Source organism: Nomascus leucogenys, chromosome 11 (genome assembly GCF_006542625.1).
Source record: "Nomascus leucogenys isolate Asia chromosome 11, Asia_NLE_v1, whole genome shotgun sequence".
Taxonomy (NCBI): Eukaryota; Metazoa; Chordata; class Mammalia; order Primates; family Hylobatidae; genus Nomascus; species Nomascus leucogenys.
The window spans coordinates 111,639,105-111,658,113 of NC_044391.1; the positions used below are offsets into that span (position 1 = coordinate 111,639,105).

The 19,009-nt window shown below is 38.8% G+C and overlaps 1 protein-coding gene across 6 annotated transcripts in view; it reads left to right on the forward strand.

The window, feature by feature from the left end:
- The window catches only part of IL1RAP (interleukin 1 receptor accessory protein), a 143,652-nt gene that overhangs the window by 33,650 nt on the left and 90,993 nt on the right, over window positions 1–19,009 (forward strand). For 2 of the 6 annotated variants that reach the window (XM_003256658.3, XM_003256656.2), the window contains exons 2-3: window positions 7,737–7,820; window positions 15,886–15,950. In XM_003256658.3, the coding sequence (XP_003256706.2) occupies window positions 15,887–15,950 (64 nt within the window). In that variant the 5' untranslated portion in view covers window positions 7,737–7,820; window position 15,886. Of the gene's footprint in view, window positions 1–2,257; window positions 2,422–7,736; window positions 7,821–15,885; window positions 15,951–19,009 lie in introns of all 6 variants that reach the window. The other 4 variants (XM_012510558.2, XM_003256655.2, XM_003256657.2 and 1 more) reach the window with 3 other exon arrangements.

Below are 19,009 nucleotides of genomic sequence, written 5' to 3' on the forward strand. Positions count from 1 at the left end.
GTGAAGGGACAATTGACTGTATTGTGAGGCCAAGGGTGGCTTGGATCCATTCAAGTCTAATTTCTGAAGACAGGTTCATTTCATAGGCAGTGGATCTTGATGGCTGTCACAGAACTTACAGTGACATCTGTTTGAACCAACCTTTTGAGAATATTCCATCCTTAGGATGACCTATGGCCTGACTAGAGAATGCAGTGTGCCTGTGAATCCATACATAAAAGTATCAACATCTCATATTTGTAACATATTTCACCATTTATTAAACTTTATCATAAACATGATCTATTGTGATCCTTATGTCATCCTATGTCATCCTTATGTCATCCTTATTTTATTGATAAGGATTCCAGCGTTCAGAGGGGTTATCCAAGGCCATACAGTTAAAAAGTAATCAACAGCAAACTAGAACAGAGGTTGACTGTGTCCCAGAGAAATGTTCTTTCTACTACCCAGAAGTTGCCTTGTATTTATATGTGTTTATTGCATAACAAAATTGGACTATACAATGTGGACACGAACTTAGATTCCCAGTCAAAAAAGGAGCATAGTGAGAAAAAATCTAAACAAAACAGATCAGGGCAGAAGTTTCTCAGGCCTCTAAGACAGGTGTAGATATCTACCCAGAGTTTTTAGAAAAGGAATAGTTTATTTTTAGGCAAAGGCAAGATAAGAGTGACTCTGGAGAAGCTGCAGAAGGGACCTGAGTCTTGAATTAGGCTGTGGGAAAGTTAAGACCTATTTCCTTTCAGTGATAGACAATTTGGTCTCAAGTGGAGTTTTAAAAAACATCTATATCTTGTGGATTGAGGATTGATTTGGGAATTATGGCTTGGGCTCAGTTTTCACTATGGCAGTATTTTCCATGAGACTTTAATAGGTATATTGCATAAAAAGAGGTTCATGGTCAAATTGTTGTGGGACATTCTCCTTAGGGTTCTTGTCATATGACCAGGAAAGATTAGGCTCACAGACATGTAGAAGGGTGAGAAAAATGGGATTTATTTGGCAAAAAGGAAAGAAAAGGGAAACAGGGTCTCTCAACAAAGCAAGAGTCCTGTTAGGAGGTTTCCCACCTCACAGATTGAATCCCTGGTTACCACCCAGGAACAAGAGGAACCAGGCTCCTCCCCCTTGCAAACGGTGTGAACCTCTGTAGCTCCACCCCATTCTCCCAGTGTGCAGGCTGGTCAGAGGTTCTCCAGGGGCCCCTTTATACTTGACTGTCTCATTCCCCCTGAAAGAAGTACATTTAGCTGCCATTAGAATAAGGATAAGGATAAAGATGAAGACCAATCTTAACTGCTTCCTGCTGACAGGGGGTGCTGTTTTGGGAAAATGACAGTCAGACCTCCCTCAGAGGCCTATGTAAGGGTCCCCAGCAGAAGGGGCCATCATCCACAGCTCCGGTTGCAAGACCGTTTGGAGTCTGACGGCCTGAATGTGAGAAGAGACAGACTGGGTTATTAGAAAACATGTATTTAAATGAAACAAGTCGGGGGTGAGGACAAAAATCCTGAGGCCTTTCACCAATTTGCACAGTCAGAGAGAGGCCAAAAGCCTGATTGGTAAAACAACTTTTACCCTTTTACTGGCATGTCAGGCTTCTGGGTTGCCTTCTCCCCAGCCCAATACTAAGCCAACTGATTTAAGGTTTGGAAAATTAACTTTTCCCAGTTTGGAGGCTGCATCCAAGAGGAGTGTTTTGTAGTATGGAGACACAATTACCTATCAGTGAAGAGAGGGCAGAGGAGGAGAAAGGAAAACAGAAGATTTTTTTTTCAAAGGAGTTCCAGGGGTTCAGGATGCATTTGAAAGGGGTACAGAGTGAAGATGGATGGCTACTCATCTAGAAAGAGGGGAGGAGGCATCCCTGGTTCCTTTCTCTTCCTAGCAAATACTTGGGGTGAGTGAGGGAGAGAAGGAAGAGTGTCCTCTTTCCCTGTTCTATCCTTGCATCTCTGAGTCCTGGCAGCCTTGGCATGTGCCACCCATGGTTGCCAAAGCAGGCACCCATGAAACAGGGAGGGCGTAGATAATAGGAAGTATCTTCTCTCACCTATGCCTCTATTCTCCCTACTATCAGTAGCCTTGGAGTTCCCTAGACCTCATTTGTGCCATAGATACTAGCATGACCTTTATCCATGAAATGGGAGGCTTGGCTTAATTGGCAGGAATTAGCCATTCTCACCTCAACTGTGCCTTTTAACCTCTGTTATCATGGGCCTCTGGATCCCTTAGATCCAATTTTCTTTCCTAGGGCTTTGACCTGAAGCTTGAAATTGAGTTTGGGACAACAATATGTCTCATGGGGAATTGCATGGACTCCTTATCATAAGCCAAATGCTGAGGTGAAGCTGTGGAATTGAGTCCTCCTCCAAGAAGGGAGAGAAAATGATGTCTTGTGACATTTCCAGATAACTGGTGGTTATAGTTATGCTTGCTAAGATTTGGGTGCATGGTGCTTGGCTTTGGTTAGCTCCCTTGGTCTTACTTTCCCAAAAAGGAAACCTCCGGGTGATGGATATACTATTTATTCCTATCACCTGGCAGGATTTGCAGGATCATTGCTCAGAACTAGAATATGGATCCAGATTTCTACATTACCCATCCTGTTTGCTCTTTCTGAGCTGCAGCCGGAGATTGCTGGTTGGTTCACAGGAACAAGCAGGATTAGTCTGAAATGTAGGCAAAAATGTAAAAACAACTAATGAGTTGAGAATTTAATGACAAAGGTATGATAAGTTTTGAAACATAGTTTCTCTCCAGTCCTTATTTTTGTTAAAAAGAAAAATCATGGTAGGACTGACTCGAAGAAAAATTGTGGTAGGACTGACTTGTTTGCAAAATAGACTTTAGTCTTATACTTGGCCTGATTATTTGCATAAAGTACAGCAAGAATAACTGTTTCTGCATACACCTTTTAGATTGGCTTTGGTGGAATCTCAGATAAGACCTTTTAAAGCTGAGCCTAGCCATGGGTTTGTATCTTCAAATACCTATGAATTGGGTGATCCTCTTCTCTTAAGGTCCCAAGATAAATTTGGAGCTCTTGGGCCGGTTAGAAAGTGACATTCTCTACTGACCACAGGTCGGGAACCCTGTACAAGGACTGCGTAGACAAGAGTATGAAGCCAGTTTTTTCCCCCAGGAGCTTTCATTGGCTTTGCAAGTCGAGCTTGACTCCTTAAAGGGGAGCATACTCTTCAGTCAAACCCTTGGTAAAACAAACAGTTTCTGCAATTGTGTCCTGTTGCAAAAGAAAAATGGATGCTTATTGTACTGATGCAAATGACTATATTGCCATAAGTTAAAAATACTCGCAGGTAGCTTCCAAATTCTAGAGGAACCAGGCAGAGAGAAACAAACATGCTCCAAATTTTCTTCAGAGGAGGATACCTTACTCAATTATTAAAGGCTGTAAATAGTTCAAAATAAGTTTCTTTGACCCTGAAAAATAAAACAAGGATCAGCAATATTCCAAGTAAAAGTTTAAAAGATTGTGTTAGTTTTCTCAGTTCAGTCTGTTTAGTTATTGTTTTGCTTGATATTTGTGAACACTTCAGCTCTTTATGAGTCCTGTACATTTTTCTTTTATTCCACTGTTACAATCTCCAAAGTTATCATAAACCTGTATTTAAGAGCCCCTGCCAAAGTTCTATAGCTCATTATAAACAATCTTTTGAAAAGGATTAAAACAAGTCAACAATTGTCTCTGAATAACAAAATGTCCAGGGTAGTTACAGTTAGAAACACAATTGACAAAGTTTGGTTATCTCTGTGATTTACAATAACTTAACATAACAAGCTTGTTATGATTGATAGCATATACTCAGACATTAGAATTTTAGAAATTCCATACAATTTTGGAACATATATTAGCATTATTCACCAAAATATTTCCTAAAGAAGATTGAACATCATTTTGGCAATCCGGTGTACCTAAACATGTTAAATAATCCTGTTTACCTCTCTTTTCTGGATACTCCAGTGGCCCTTTGTAGTAGCCAAAAAGCCAGGTGTCAGGAAAGACAATTTTGTAACTAAAGTTTGATTTTGGGAAGCCTGCTAAATATGTTAGAGGTTTAAAACATTTGATGTTCTGAAATAGAATTCCAGAGTATGATAAATTATTTTACAAAAATGAGGACTCAGGAATTTAATAAGCAAAAAACCTTTTATAGCCCTTTACAAATTTTGCTAAAGAACAAATTAGTGCCTTAATAGTCCCTTGTTGTGCTTTTATTTCAATCCTCAATTTACAGAAAAACCACATAATACCTTTTTGAATTTAGTCAATATGTTCACACAGGGGATTTTTGCAGGATTAATTTTTACACTCCTTCTACTGCTTGTTTGAACTTTTAGCTTTATCTTATCTAATTTAAAATAATTCTTTAATCCTGGGCAAGAATTTACATTTGTCTCAAAGATTAAAGTCACGTGAACTGAAAGGTACCACAGCTTTTGTCTTCCCTTTTAAAAACATTTGATCCAAGTGCTTATCTTCCTTTAGGACAATTAATTAGAGCTCTTTTTATAGACATCACACACAAAACACATATACAACTATGCAGACATGCAGAAGAAAACCCAGTCCCCACAAGATCCTTCATTTGGCAATCTCATATTTGGATTATTAGCTTCTGGGTGCTTTTAATTTTTGGGGTTCCATGAGAAAAACGGAGGTCTTTCCCCTCTCATGCATGCATTAAAAGTGGTGAGGCAAAATGGAGAAAAATAATTTAGTTGACTGAAAAAAAACCCACCTTTTCCAGAAAAACAAGGTCCAAGAAAAGGAAAACATAAAGGCCTTTTAAATATAACTATAACTTGGATATCCACTTTTAATTAAGCTGAGCGCTCCTTAAGAAAATCCTTTTAACTCCCTTAATACTCAACAAATGGCCAATATTTCTGGCTTTCACATTTCACTAAAGACTCAGAGCAAGGAAAATCCAATGCAGTTTGTGGAGGGGAAGGGAATCAACAAATAGCAAAAGGTCATACAGATATCAAACCCTAAAGGACTCATTTCCTAAGCCAGGATTGAATCCCAGCCATAGGTAAGCTAAACAAAGCCTTGCCATGTGGTTACATGCCACGCCCCCAAGGACGTACAACAAGATGGAGGCCTGCAAGGAAGTATTTTACAGACCATACAGAAAGACTGCAAAGCACACCAGACTGGCTACAACTTAAGACCAGCCTCACAAATCCTTTTTCATAATTAAAACTTTACAGAGAATATAAACATTGATCCTTATCATTCCTAGCCTAGTAAAATGTCTTCTAAAAGGAAAACACAAACAAAAAGTAAATAAATAAACAACAACCATGCTTAAAAGTCAACTCCTGACCTGATGGAGAAAAGGAAAGAAAAAAAATTTTTAAATGTCTGGGGAATAACCTCTTATTCTTATGCAAATGCATTCCTCCACCGGGGAGAGAAACTTAATTGCTGTCCAATGGGGTTGAACCCCTTGGCCAGGGAGGGGAAGACGCCATGGATGCATGGCATTCCCCAGCCCCAGCCGGGATGGGAGGGGGAACTGGAGCTACCGTTTGCCCATCCATCCGGAAAAAAGAAGGAAAAGGCCATGGAAAGGCTGGGTTGGACTGAGGCCGTCTTTTCTGACCCCTGAGCATGACAGTGGTGGGGGCACAGTTTCCTCTACCCTCAGAAGTCTGAGGATGAAAAGGTTTAGAAATGAGAGGGAAAGAGATTTCTTGTTTTGCATCTCACTCACCCTTTCTCAAACCCCATGTTCTGGGCACCAAAGATGTTGTAGGACTTTCTCCTTAGGATTCTTGTTACACAACCAGGAAAGATTAGGCTCGTAGACACACAGAAGGGTGAGAAAAATGGAATTTATTGGGCAAAAAGGAAACAAAAGGAAACGGACTCTCAGCAAAGTGAGAGTCCTGCTAGCAGGCTTCCGGCCTCACAGATTGAATCCCTGGTTACTACCCAGGAACAGGAGGGGCCAGGCTCCTCCCCCTGGCAAATGGTGCAAACTTTCATGGCTCCACCCTGTTCAACCAATGTGCGGACCAGTCGGAGGTTCTCCTGGGGACCCTTTATATTTGGCTGTCTCAAAATAACTTTGGTTAATGTTGTGTTAAGCCAAGCGGATCAGAGTATTCACTTGGCAGATTACTCCAAACCTTTAAAATGCCAGTGTGTATTGTGAATCTCCAAGAGATATGTGATATGTTACTTTTCAAACTTATTTTTTGGCCATGCAGTCCTTTTGCAGATTGCTCAGCACAGGACATGATAATTTTCATCTCGGATTTTGGAGGAATTGTATCCTACTTGGCCATTTGCTTTCTTGTTGTTTTGTGTGTGTGTGTGTGTGTGTGTGTGTGTGTGTATGTGTGTGTGTGTATGTGTGTCTCTAACTTTGCTCCCTACCTGTGAGATCCCTGATTAAATAAATGAACAGTGTGTTTATTTCTATATATTGCACAACTTCTATTAAAGTGTATAAAATAGGGGCTTAATAAATACATTGATTTGAATCAAATTTGATGCTGTAGATTCAGAAGCTAGGGAATTACAGGTTTTATAGAGAAATCTATGAAAACTCAGCCACAATTTTGTTACTTCTGGCCTTTCTAACAGCTTGTAGAAAATGCCTTTCTCTTGAGAGTCTCACAGACAGGATCGTGATCTTCAGACCATCCTTTTGAATTAGAGAGGTTATTAGTGGCAATGTTGTTAAGGGAAGTTTAAGGGGAGAAAACCTCAGATGGCTAAGAAACTTCTATGCTGGGAAAAGTAATTAATTTCCTAACCTGGAGGTGACTGGATCTTAGTCCACAGGTGATAGTCTGTTTCGTGCCTATGGTGGTGATAATTTCACCTAATTCCCTACTTGAACTTCAAATGGCATCACATTGCCTAAGTGATGTGCTCCTTCCTCCCTCCTCTCTACTCTGCTTCCTTCTCTACTCCCTACTCTCACATGCTTTGAAATGCCTCTGCTGCAGCACTGTTGTCTATGCTGTGTGTGGGGAGGGTTGGATGAGAAGAGAAACATATAATCTCAAACGTACAGAAAAAGTTACAGTACAGCAGAAAGAGCATTTTTTTCCTGATCCATAATCCCAAACATGTTTTTATAGCCGAAAGATTCGTTTCATGATCAGGCATTGCATTTGCCTTGCTTCCTTCAGCCTGGAAGAGCCTTTCCATTTTGCATTAACTTCCTACCTTGATACTTTTGAAATTTACACACCAGTTGTTTTGTAGAATGTTCCTCTTTTGGGTTTGTCTAACGTTTTTTCATTGTTATAATTAAAAGTATGTGGTTTGAATACCTCCGAAAATTGCAAGCTTCATGAGGAAGGGGGCAGTTTCTCTCCCTCCTCCTCCAGACTGTCCAGAGCTTGATACATATTTGCTGAGTGAATTAAAAGTAGTGTTTGACCATCTCATCATAAATTACTCCTCCTTCCAGCCTTGAAGTTCCCTGTCACATTCTGTGTTGGATTTAACTTGCTTTCTTGGTTTAAAATTATATATATAGATAGATAGAGATTGCTCTATCTATCTATCTATCTATCCATCCATCCATCCATCTTCTATCATTAGTTCTGTCTTTCTGTAACCTCTTCCTGTTTTCTTAAATATGCTTTAACCAACGAAAGAGTTTTTCCACATTTTTTACAGAAGCACAACATATTGACAGTACATAAATATTGTGTTCAACTTTTTCATTTTGTTTACACAGGCATCATCATGTAATCACCTAAGAACTAGAACATTAGCAGGCCCTAGAAGCCTCGCTCTTGCCCCTCCCTTTAATATCTCAAAGGTAATTCATTTTCTAATTTAAATTAAGCAATTTATAAAATATTTCCTTATCGAATTTAAGTTCTTTACCCTTTCAGTTTCTTTCAAATTTAAACAAAACCAAGCAAAAACTTTAGCTTATTTCATAATAAACACTAATTATCATAATATGTAGCATTATATATATGTATATGTATACACACACACATATATATGTTTTCACATGTCACATCCTTTGATCCTCTCCATCTGCCCTATGAGATAGTCAGGACAGGGATTTTTACTGCTATTTTTAAAATGAGGATATGGGGCCTAGAGAAGGGAAACCTCCTGAGCCATGATTTTTCCAATTTCCAATTTCATCATAGAGCCTATCACAATAATCTTGGCTTTTCTGTAATTTGTCAAGGCCAGACTTGACAACTAAAACTATCTTCTTTGAAATATTTTGAAAATAGAGCACTAAACTTGGACCTAGTACACACAAAGTGTAGGGCATGGCAAGTTTTGCCCAATACTCAATGGTCAACTTGAACCACATAATTTGGGCTCTTTTTTGTAAATAATATTAATGGTAGCCCACATTGTCTACTACTCCATAGTTCCTCGATTATTTAACATCTGTTATCTCACTTAATAAGAGTTGATGATAAACAGCATTTGCTGAGAGCAGTTTGTGTTCCTGGATGGTGCTAAGCACTTTACAGCAATTATTAAGACTTTCCTCTCAACAAATGGTGAGGTAGTTGTATTAGTTTCTATCATTCCCCAGCCTCAGTGTCCCTAAGTAGAGAAATACTTAATCATCAAATTGTCCTCTGGAGAGAAGGTACAACGGAACAATTCCTTACCTTGTTTAAAAGGATCCATGAACCCCTAGCACATCAGTCTTGAATTAACCATCAAGACAGTGAGCTAGTTACAGATCTTCCTAAGAGGTCAATGCGAATATTCCTCACCTCTTCTCTCAGGCTCTCCAGTATCACACAGTCAAACAAACTAGGAACTTCAAGTTCAGTGCTCTTTTTAAATTGCTCTTTCACCTTCCTCTCACTGAAAACCCAGTTCTAGTTCTCCCTTGTGAGGGACAGGACTTCATGATGGTATTTCTTCCCTCACTCCACAGAGCATGTTGCTATTCCAAATATTAAAGCACAAAAGGGAATCAATCTGCTCACATTCTATTCCAAGCTTCTAAAGATGGCAGGTGGTATATTATGTATATGTGTCCTCTCAGAGTGCTGAGCACTTTGAAACTATTTCCTAAAAAGGGAGAAGGCAGTATCTAAGAGGAGTGTGCTAATGTTTCCTTATGAACTTTGACTCTGCTGTTATATCAGTAAAGGTTAGCAGTACTGGCTTGGTAAGCTGAAAGTTGGGGCATTTCATTGATCTCTCCATGTGCCTCCACTGCTAGGCATTTGTGGAATATTCAGTGCTTAATGACAAGGCTGTGTTATTTTCAAAGTAAATGTTGAAAATAGAAACCATATTTAGGTTAAAACACCTTTCTTTAAACTGTCAAAAAGGCTCCATAAATCATTTGTTGAGTTTTTAAAAAGAAAAATCATACCACTGAAAATCTATTTCTAATTAATGCACTGTAACATTAACTTTTTTGGGAGTACAGCTCTGTGAATATTAACTCATGTACCAAATCAAGTAACCACTGCAACAAACAGGATACAAAACTGTTCTGTTTCTCCAAACAACTCTCATGTGCCCTCCTTTTGCAGTCATACTCTCCCATTATCCCTAACCCCTTGATCTGTTCTTGGTCACTCCAGTTCTGTCTTTCTGAGAGTGTTATTTAAATGGAATCATACAATAGGCATCCTATTAAAGTTGGTTTATTTAATTCAGCACAATGCCTTTGAGATTCATCCAAGTTATTATATCAACATATATAATGCTCATTGCTTAGTATTGCTGAGTATTATTCTATTTCTTTGGATGCCACAGAATTTGTTGACCCATTCACTTGTAGAGTGACAATTGAATTGTTTCCAGCTTTAGGCAATTCATAATAGGGCTTCTACAAACATGCAGGTATAGCTTTTTGTATGAAAGTAAGTTTTCATTTCCCTTGGACAAATATCTAAGAGTGAGATTACTGGGTTGTATGGCACGTTTATGTTTAACTTTATTAAGAAACTGCTAGCTGTTTTCCACAGAGGGTATATGGACATTTCATATTCCACCAGTACGAGAGTTCCATTTGCTTTGCATTCTCTTCATCACTTGCTATTGTCAGTATTTATTTTTTAATTTTAGTCATTCTGAAAGGTGTATTGTGGTATCTCCTTATGGTTTTAATTTGCATTTCCCTGATGGCTAATGACATTGAATGACTCTTCATGTGTTTATTTGACTTTTGCATATCGTTTCTGTAAAGTGTTTCCTTATGACTTCAACATTTTAAAATTGAGTTGTTTCTTATATGATTCCTCCTACTTTATTCTTCTTTTTCAAGATTTTTCTCAATGTCTTAGGGCTTTCTGTTTTCATATAAATATCGGAATCAGTTTCTCTGTAGCTAGAAAAAATCTTTCTGGGATTTTGATTGGAATTAACTAAATCTGTAGGCCATCTTGGAGAAAATTGACTTATCTATGTTGAGTTTCTCAGTTCATGAATATGGTATGTCTCTTCTATTATTTTCTAGTACCATTTTAACAAATTACCAAAAACTTAGTTGCTTAAAAAACATCCACTTATTGTTGCACAGTTTCCGTGGGTCAGAAGGCCAAGAACAACGTGGCTTAGCTGCTTCTCTGCTTAGGGTTTCATAAGGCCAAAATGATGGTGTCAGCAGTATTGTGTTCCTTTCTGGTGACTCTGTGATGAATATATTTCTATTCCTTTAATAGTTATTGGACTATTCAGGCCATCTGTTTCATCTTAGCTGAGCTTTAGTAGTTTGTAGTTTTTGAGATATTAGTCCATTTTATCTAAGTTGTGGCATGTATGAGCCTAGAGTTTGTAATATTGCCTTATTACCATTTTAATGTCTCCCTGATCACTAGTCATGTCCCGTCATTCATTTCTATTTTTAGTGATAGTACCTTTTTTCCTTGCTTAATGTATCACCTGGCTTGACGTTTATGTTTTATTGTTCTTTTCAAAGAACTAACTTTTGGTTTCTTTATTTTTCTATATGTATATATTTCCTGTTTTAAAATTATTTGATTTCTACTCTATAAAATTTCCTTTATTATACTTGTTTCATTTATTCTTCTTTCTCTAGTTTCTTAAAGTGGAAGATTAGATTATGGGCTTGCTATCTTTCTTCTTTTCTAAGATAAGCCTTGAACGCTACAAATTATCCTCTAATAACTACACTAGCTGCATCCCACACACTTGGTATGTTTTATTTTTATTCTCGTCAAGTTAGAAATGTTTTCTAATTTCCCTTACAACTTTCTTTTTAACCCATATATACTTTATTTTAAGGCATATATTTTAACTTTGAAGTGTTTGGAGATTTTCCTATTATCTTTCTGTTATTGATTTCTAGTTTAATTCTATGGGGAGAGAACATACTTTGAATTCTTTTAAATTTGTTAAAATTTGCTTTATGATACATGATATGGTGTATCTTAGTGAATGTCCTATTGAGCAGAATGCGGTATTTTTTACTTTTAGAATCTTCTAACAGTTGTTCCATATAATATGCTCGTGTTTTATAACTGCGTTCGCTGGGAAAGACAGGATGAAGAATATTTACTTCATTTTACCTCATATCAGAGCCTTCCATGTCACTTTGCCAAAACTTTCATTTACTGATAAATATTAGATTTGAAATATTCAGCACAGGGATCCTATTTTCAAAAAAAGCCCTATAAACTCCACAAAAGATTGATTATGAAAATAACTCTCGTGTCTTAATAAATGCTATCCCTTTTCTGTAGAATGGAATAATTAGTAGCTTTTCCTGTTTTCTTCAAAGCTTTGTTCATTATATCTTAGGTAAGCACAGATTGCACGACCTACTCAGACTTTTTGCGGTAACTTAGAGAAAAGAAAAGGAAAGATCTGAATGGGATTAGGGCAGAATCGGGACTCAAGGAAGTGATTTGACTACAGGGTTGACCTTTCATGGGGATGGCCTTCTGGGGTGTATTCCTTGGTGTAAATGGCCAAGTTTTCAAAACTGTGAATGGTCATAGTTTTCAGTGGGCAGGTCATAGAAAAGGGTGTCAGTCAACCATTGCAGAATGAAGCAGGTTTAGCAGTTTCATGGTTATAGGAAGTTTATCTAGCTGACCGCAAGCCTTTACAGGGACATAAGGTAGGCTCCTGGAACAGGGTGCTGACGAGCACCAGGTTGAAGGCCTGAGTGGGTGTTTTCTGAGTATAGAGTTATATATGGGATCAGGAAACTGAGGGACAAATCCAGTCCTGTGACCTGGTGAAATGCTGCTGTGCAGAAGGCGGGCAGAACAAATGGTGATTCACGGCAAATCCCACCCTTGGGGCAGCAAACCTAGTTTCAGCCTGTCACCTGCGGGCTAGGTGAGAGAATCCAGTGGTCAGAGTGATGGAGATAAGGAGATGCTAATGATTACCAAGTCTAGAGAATGCAGACAATAAAAAGTTTCATATGCAGAAATAGATGTTAAGGTGCTGAGCACATGTTAAGACACATCTTTAACATTGTTGTTGATTACAGAGAACTAAGTACATTTTAAATCTTCTTGCTAAATGATATAGGCATTAAAGTTGATATATTGGGAAACAATGGGATGAAATATGAGAGATGTACCAAAACGTAAGGGAGAGAGTATGAGGATTATCATGCAGTAAATTAAATGGATAATGCAGGAAAGGCTGGGAATATATTATATGTAGGTTAGAATCATCTGAAGCAACAGCAGGGTCTGTTAGGCCCCATCACAATAATCTAAAGCTAAGCTCTAATTTGGACACTGAGAAACGATATTTATTACCCATGTCCCTTTGCTTTCTGACAGTTTCTCCATCTCTGACCCAGCACCCTCTCACTCTGAGACGCAACAACCAAAAGTGTATTACTCTTTACGATAATAAAATTCTAAGGCTGAATACAAGACAATGCTGAATGACCCAGCATTCTCTGAGAGGTTGCCGATCAGCCAAGCACCTCCCAATAACATTGGTGCCTTTAATCTGTCAAAACCAGCCTGCTCAATCACATTGCCTTTTCAGTCTGCTTTATTCTAATTCATCACAGGGCAGGACTGGCCCTGGATGTGTGTTTGCAGGAAGGTTATCTTTAGATTAGCTTTGCCTTGGTGACCTGACTCTTTGCTGCCTTCAGCATAATCCAGTTACTCTTGGGAATATCAATTAAGGCCCTCAATCACACTAATTAGAATGTCTTCTAAATGTTGCCTTAGGAATTCAGCAGCTTATAAACAGGCAAACTGGGAAAATCTAGAGGTATGTGGGGGTTTTTAAATAGCCGACAGCAATTTGAGAAGGCGTATTGCTTTAGCATAGCTGAGAAGTGGGGCTGAAGTTACGGTTCCCTGAATGCAATGAAATCTCTAGTTGCTCTTTGCTGGCAAGTTTAATGCAGAATTATTAATTACATTTATTAATGACTTGGATGAGGATATAGGTTGCATGCTGATCAAGTTTGTAGATGTCACAAAGCTAGGAAGATAGCAATTATTGTGATAACAGATTCAGGAGCCAAAATGACTTCAAGACAGAATTTAGCAGCAATCTATCCAATACGTGCCTGGCAGTGCTCTATAAAGTACAATTTGATGGTCATATTGCTTCTCTACTCAGAAAACTTCGGTGACTCCCTATTTGCTCTTTAAATCCCAAGCCCTTGGCCTGTTATTTAAGGCTTTGCCATATTATGATTCTACCACTGTCTGCTTTCCAACAAAATCTTCTATAGTTCTTTTTCTAAAACCTTGTGCTTGAGCAAAACTCAGTTCTTTATATACTATTTTCCATTTGTGTTCTATGCTTTCACTACCTTTGAGCATTATTCTCCACTAAAAGTTTCTTTTTCTCACATGTTCCTTCTGTCTCAAGTCTAAATATCCATACCAGTTCAAATGTCACCTCTTGTGTTTCGTCTTCTTTTATTGTCTTGGCTGGAGTGACCTCTTTCCTTTGCTAATCTTCAATAACACTTATCTGTTCCTCTCTATTTTTATCACTTTTTACTTCGTATTGCAGGGGTTTTTTTTTTTTGGTGCACATTTTAAGTTTCTGTTAGACCCTGCCTAGTGCTAGAATTTCTGTCTGGTAACTCTTTTTATCTCCTAAGTGTCTACGGATGTGTGTTCTATACATAGTTGATGATACTAAAGTGTCTTGCTGGGGGTTCATCTTTACTGTGGAAAAGGGCCTTTAGAGAAGACCCTACATTTTGCCCACGAGAGGCTTCGTAGCTATATCATAGCAACTTGGAAACTCAAAGGATAAATCCTTGAGGGGATGGATATTCCATTTTCCATGATGTGCTTATTTCAGATTGCTTGCCTGTAACAAAGCATATCTGGTCCATACACGCACACACACACACACACACATCTACTATGTAACCACACACACACACAAACTAAAAAATTTGGAAAAGAAGGAGAAAATGCTCAATACATGTTTTATTGAATAAGTGAAAGACTGATGGAGAGAAAAAGATTTCCCCAAGGTCATAATATAAGAGCTGGAAGGATGAGGTGCTGGGAAGAAAACATCATTATTTATCAGATGAAACAATAGCTTGTGATATGATGAGCTCACCTGTGATTTGTGTACAACCAGGCTAAAAAAGGAAGAATGAACCAGAGATTTTTGGAGAGGTGTGGTCAAGAGAGGTGACGGGAGTCAGAAACTTGCATCGTCCTTTAGGGTGGCCACACCTCTTGGATTCCTTGTGTAGTTTATACCTTTTGTTATAATTTAATGCTCTTAAAACTGGCCCATTTTAAACAATGTTATATGGTCATCTTATTTATCAAATACCTCTTTGATCTGTTTAAGCTGCTGCATACCTGTGGTTGTGAAACTTGTAGCATAGGCTATTTGAGATAATAATCTTTGTAGTTAGCCTAATGTGGATATAAATACGATCTTTGTCACTTACTAGAAATACGAACTGGACAAGTTATCAAGACCTCTACAAGCATTCTTATATGGCTGTTACCTTCAACACAGAAAGCAGAGTTCTTGAGCATGGAATTTCTGCATCATCTTCAGGTTTCAGTATTTATAACCCACAGAGGTTTTACCAGTGGCCAGATATGTCTTGGGTAGTAGGAAAAGATATACTTCACAGAGCTGTGAAATTTCCAGGTCTTCGGCATTAAACGTCACACAACCAAATGTAAGGGTGTGGTTCACACCAGTTGGCTGTTTCAGCTGGTTATTAATAGGAAGGCTAAAGGCCATAGAAAGTAGACTCCTCCCTCATCATTTCTGTCTTCCAGTGAGAAGAGGAGAGCATGAACAGCAGGGAATTCGATTTACATATTTTCCTTAATATAAATTCAGAGTATGGTAGATTGCAGACAAAGTCTGAATCGAGGATTTCTAGACTTTCTATGTGTCTATGTGTCACTAAAAGGGAAAAGTGCTTGGATTGTAAAGTATTCCAACTGGAAATAGACCAAGGGAATGCAGAGGGGTAAGAAGGTTGAATTTATCTGCCAGAAATGTAAATCCTGGTCGAAAAATCCAGATGAATATTTTTTAAGTAGGCAGTTATAGTTCAGTGAAACAGAGAGAGCTGTGGAGCCAGACAGCTGGAGTTTGATCATAGCTCTACCACTTTCTAGCCAAAGGATCATGGTTATGTTATTTAAACTTGTCTCTAGCCAAAGGATCTTGGTTACGTTATTTAAACTTGTCTATGAAACTTCTTTATCTGCATGTAATATGGGAATTGAAAAACAAACAATAAAAAAACAAAAACAAAATAAAACCTGTCTTATTGGTTGGTTCTGACAATGAAATTTGTTAATATTGTAAAATTCTTAGAACAGTCCCTAGTCTATAGTCAGCATGCATGAATGCTAGTTAGTATTATTTAAGCACTTGAAAGTAATAAGTGATTTCCCTTACCTTTGCATTTATGTTTACAGGATGACACTTCTGTGGTGTGTAGTGAGTCTCTACTTTTATGGAATCCTGCAAAGTGATGCCTCAGGTAAGTGAATGGCTTTTGACAATGTATTAAAATGCAAGTCAGGCCGGGCGCGGTGGCTCACGCTTGTAATCCCAGCACTTTGGGAGGCCGAGGCGGGCGGATCACGAGGTCAGGAGATCGAGACCACGGTGAAACCCCGTCTCTACTAAAAATACAAAAAACTAGACGGGCGTGGTGGCGGGCGCCTGTAGTCCCAGCTACTCGGAGAGGCTGAGGCAGGAGAATGGCGTGAACCCGGGAGGCAGAGCTTGCAGTGAGCCGAGATCGCGCCACTGCACTCCAGCCTGGGCGACAGAGTGAGACTCCGTCTCAAAAAAAAATAAAATAAAATAAAATAAAATGCAAGTCATGCGTAGGGTAATGAGTCCACTCTTCCTGAGAATGAATTTAAATAAACGTAATGTTATTCATGTCCATTGTCTTCTGCAGTAGCAAATAATCATAAAGCAGAAGAATAATAGAATTTTGATGATGGAAAGAACCATTGCTGTCTCTAGTCTTCATGGGATAGAGTACACATTGGGCAGTGGGCCACTGTGTTTAAACACAGAAATTTTTCATTACCTTCACACTCAGCCAACTAGAATATTGCTTTTTTCCCTTACCTCAGGGCCTATGGGGGAAACATGGAAGTGATAATAGCACAGTCTGTTTTTCAAATTTGAGCCAGTGGTGGAAAAGGTATCAGTGGTAATAATCCATTGAGATGTTAAATAAAATAATGAGTTCTTGTCATATTGTTTCCATATAGGAAAAAAAAAAGGATCTGTCTTTAGACTCATTCTTTCTCTGGATGCTGCTTCATAAGATGAACCAGCTAAGACCTTTACAGAGTTTGAAAACCAAACTCAGTCATCATGGGCCTGGATCACATGAAATTAGAGATGAAAGAGACTTGCTATTTGAAAGTCCATCTTTTCAGATCTCCTCTTCTTCCCAGAATTATGCCCAGAATCACTCTCTACCTCTGACTATTAATCATTAAATTTCAGCCTATGATTTTGGACTAATCAAATTCTTAGAAAGTTTTTAGTACATAAAACTGAAATTTGTCTCTTTGATTTTAGTATCTAAAACTGAAATTTGTCTCTTTCCAAACATTAACTTGGTTCAACTGCAGGACTGAAAAAAAAAAAAGAAAGAAACAAACAAACAAACAAAACAACCAAAAACCTAATGCAATGGTTCTGTAATTGTAATGATGGGAACCTAGAGGTCCTCATTTTATAAAGCTTTTCATGTAAAATTCCCCTGAACACCATAAACCATACTTTACATATCATTGCTTTAATTCCTTTTCTTTGTGAGAGGGCTTCTGAAATGTTAAGTTAGCTACCATATAACCATGACCTTAGTGTTCTGCAATATATGCCTTCAACTGTTTTTCATATGACATGGATTTGAGCCCTCCTACCATCCTGATCATCTTTTCTGGGTGCGTTTCGGCTTTTCTATGCCACATAAAACATTGTATTAGAAACCAAAAATAGTACTAAAGGAGTGGTATAAGTAGGACAGAGTACAGCTCAGTGCTGAAACTAGCGGTAACTTCTAGCCTTGTTGGCCCTTTGGGGCTTCACAGAGGAATGGCTGTAGATAACCGGGGATGTTATTCAGCTGGGATGCACTAGGAGGCAGCTCCCTGGCTGTTTAGTCCAGCATCTGTCCTGCTTGGTTAGGTGTCCCATTTGATAGGTGAGTTTCTTGATGTCCTGATTTTCAAATATGTTAAATACAATTCTTGATTTTAGTTTGTTCTTATTTGATTTAGTTCTATGTTTGAATGCTATCTGCTCACAGAAGCTTCCTTGACCATCTTAACTAAAAATCCCTACCAGTCACTCTCTCTCCCTCCATCCTGTTTTAGTTTTCTTCATAACGCTCACATTCCCTGATATTATGTTAACCTTCTTTCTCTTCTCTCCTCCTCCTCCCTCTTCCTCTTGTTTCCTCCTCTTTTTCCTTCCTCTTTTTCTCCCTCAATTCCCTGTCCTTCCTCCTTTTCTGCCTCCCTTCTTTCCTTTCTCTCCATCTCTTTTCCTTCCTCCTTCCCTCCCTCTGTCTTGGATTTTAAGCTGCCTGAGGGCAGGAACTTGTTCAGGAACTTTTGTTTGTTATCCAAACCCTCAGAATAATGATTGACACATAGACACATAGCAGATGCTCAATACATAGGTGTCAAATGGTTGAATACATGTCCCTTTACTTTACATCCCTTTCCCTGCCCCTAAACTGTCCAGTTTTATAATGGAACCTGTTTGGGTTCATGCCAGTAATTCATCATGTGGTTTTATGTCCTCCCTCACCCTGAAGGAAGAGGGACAGGTGACTGTGTTACCATTGCTGAAGGGTCATGGAGGTTCCAGAAGCTAGTGAGTGCTGGTGCCTTCCCAGCAGTCCTGGCCATGTTACTTTTCTGAATGACCTTTACTGTAATCCATCCAAGGAGTTCCCAGCCCCCACCTCAAGTGCTGTTGGTAAGAGAGCTTTCTACCCAGGAACTGTGACTCATAATTCTGCCAGGGGAAGCTAACTTCTTGAATAAGATAAGTTCTCATACCAGCCACATTGCGTCACCATGGGAGCAGGAAACATGTTGTAATCCCCTCAGCCCATCTGGCACATACTCATTTGCCTTCCTTATGAAGAGGTGTATTGTGTCTGACAGTGATGCCACTTCCTAGTTGGAGGGAGAGGAACAAAAAGGACATGTTGTTGACAAAAACGAAAAGAGCAACTGGCTCTGGGCTAGTGGGGGAAGAAAGAAATCATTGCGCATCTTGAGGGATCAACCAACCTCTCTGCACATGAAAGTATTGCCTTTTACAAGGCATCTGTGGATGCTGACGGATTTGTTGGTCTTTCATGAGGCTCTCCCTGTGCTCAGGTTCCCATCTCAACGGAAACACAGGTTGATGGGAGGAACAAAGCAGAAATGTTCTGAAAACCCTAAAGCAATCTACATGCGTATCATATTAGTAAGACATTTATTTTGTTCTGAGTCCTTCCATGTGGGCCTTTTAAGAGAATCCTCAAATATAAAAAACAAACCATAAAAG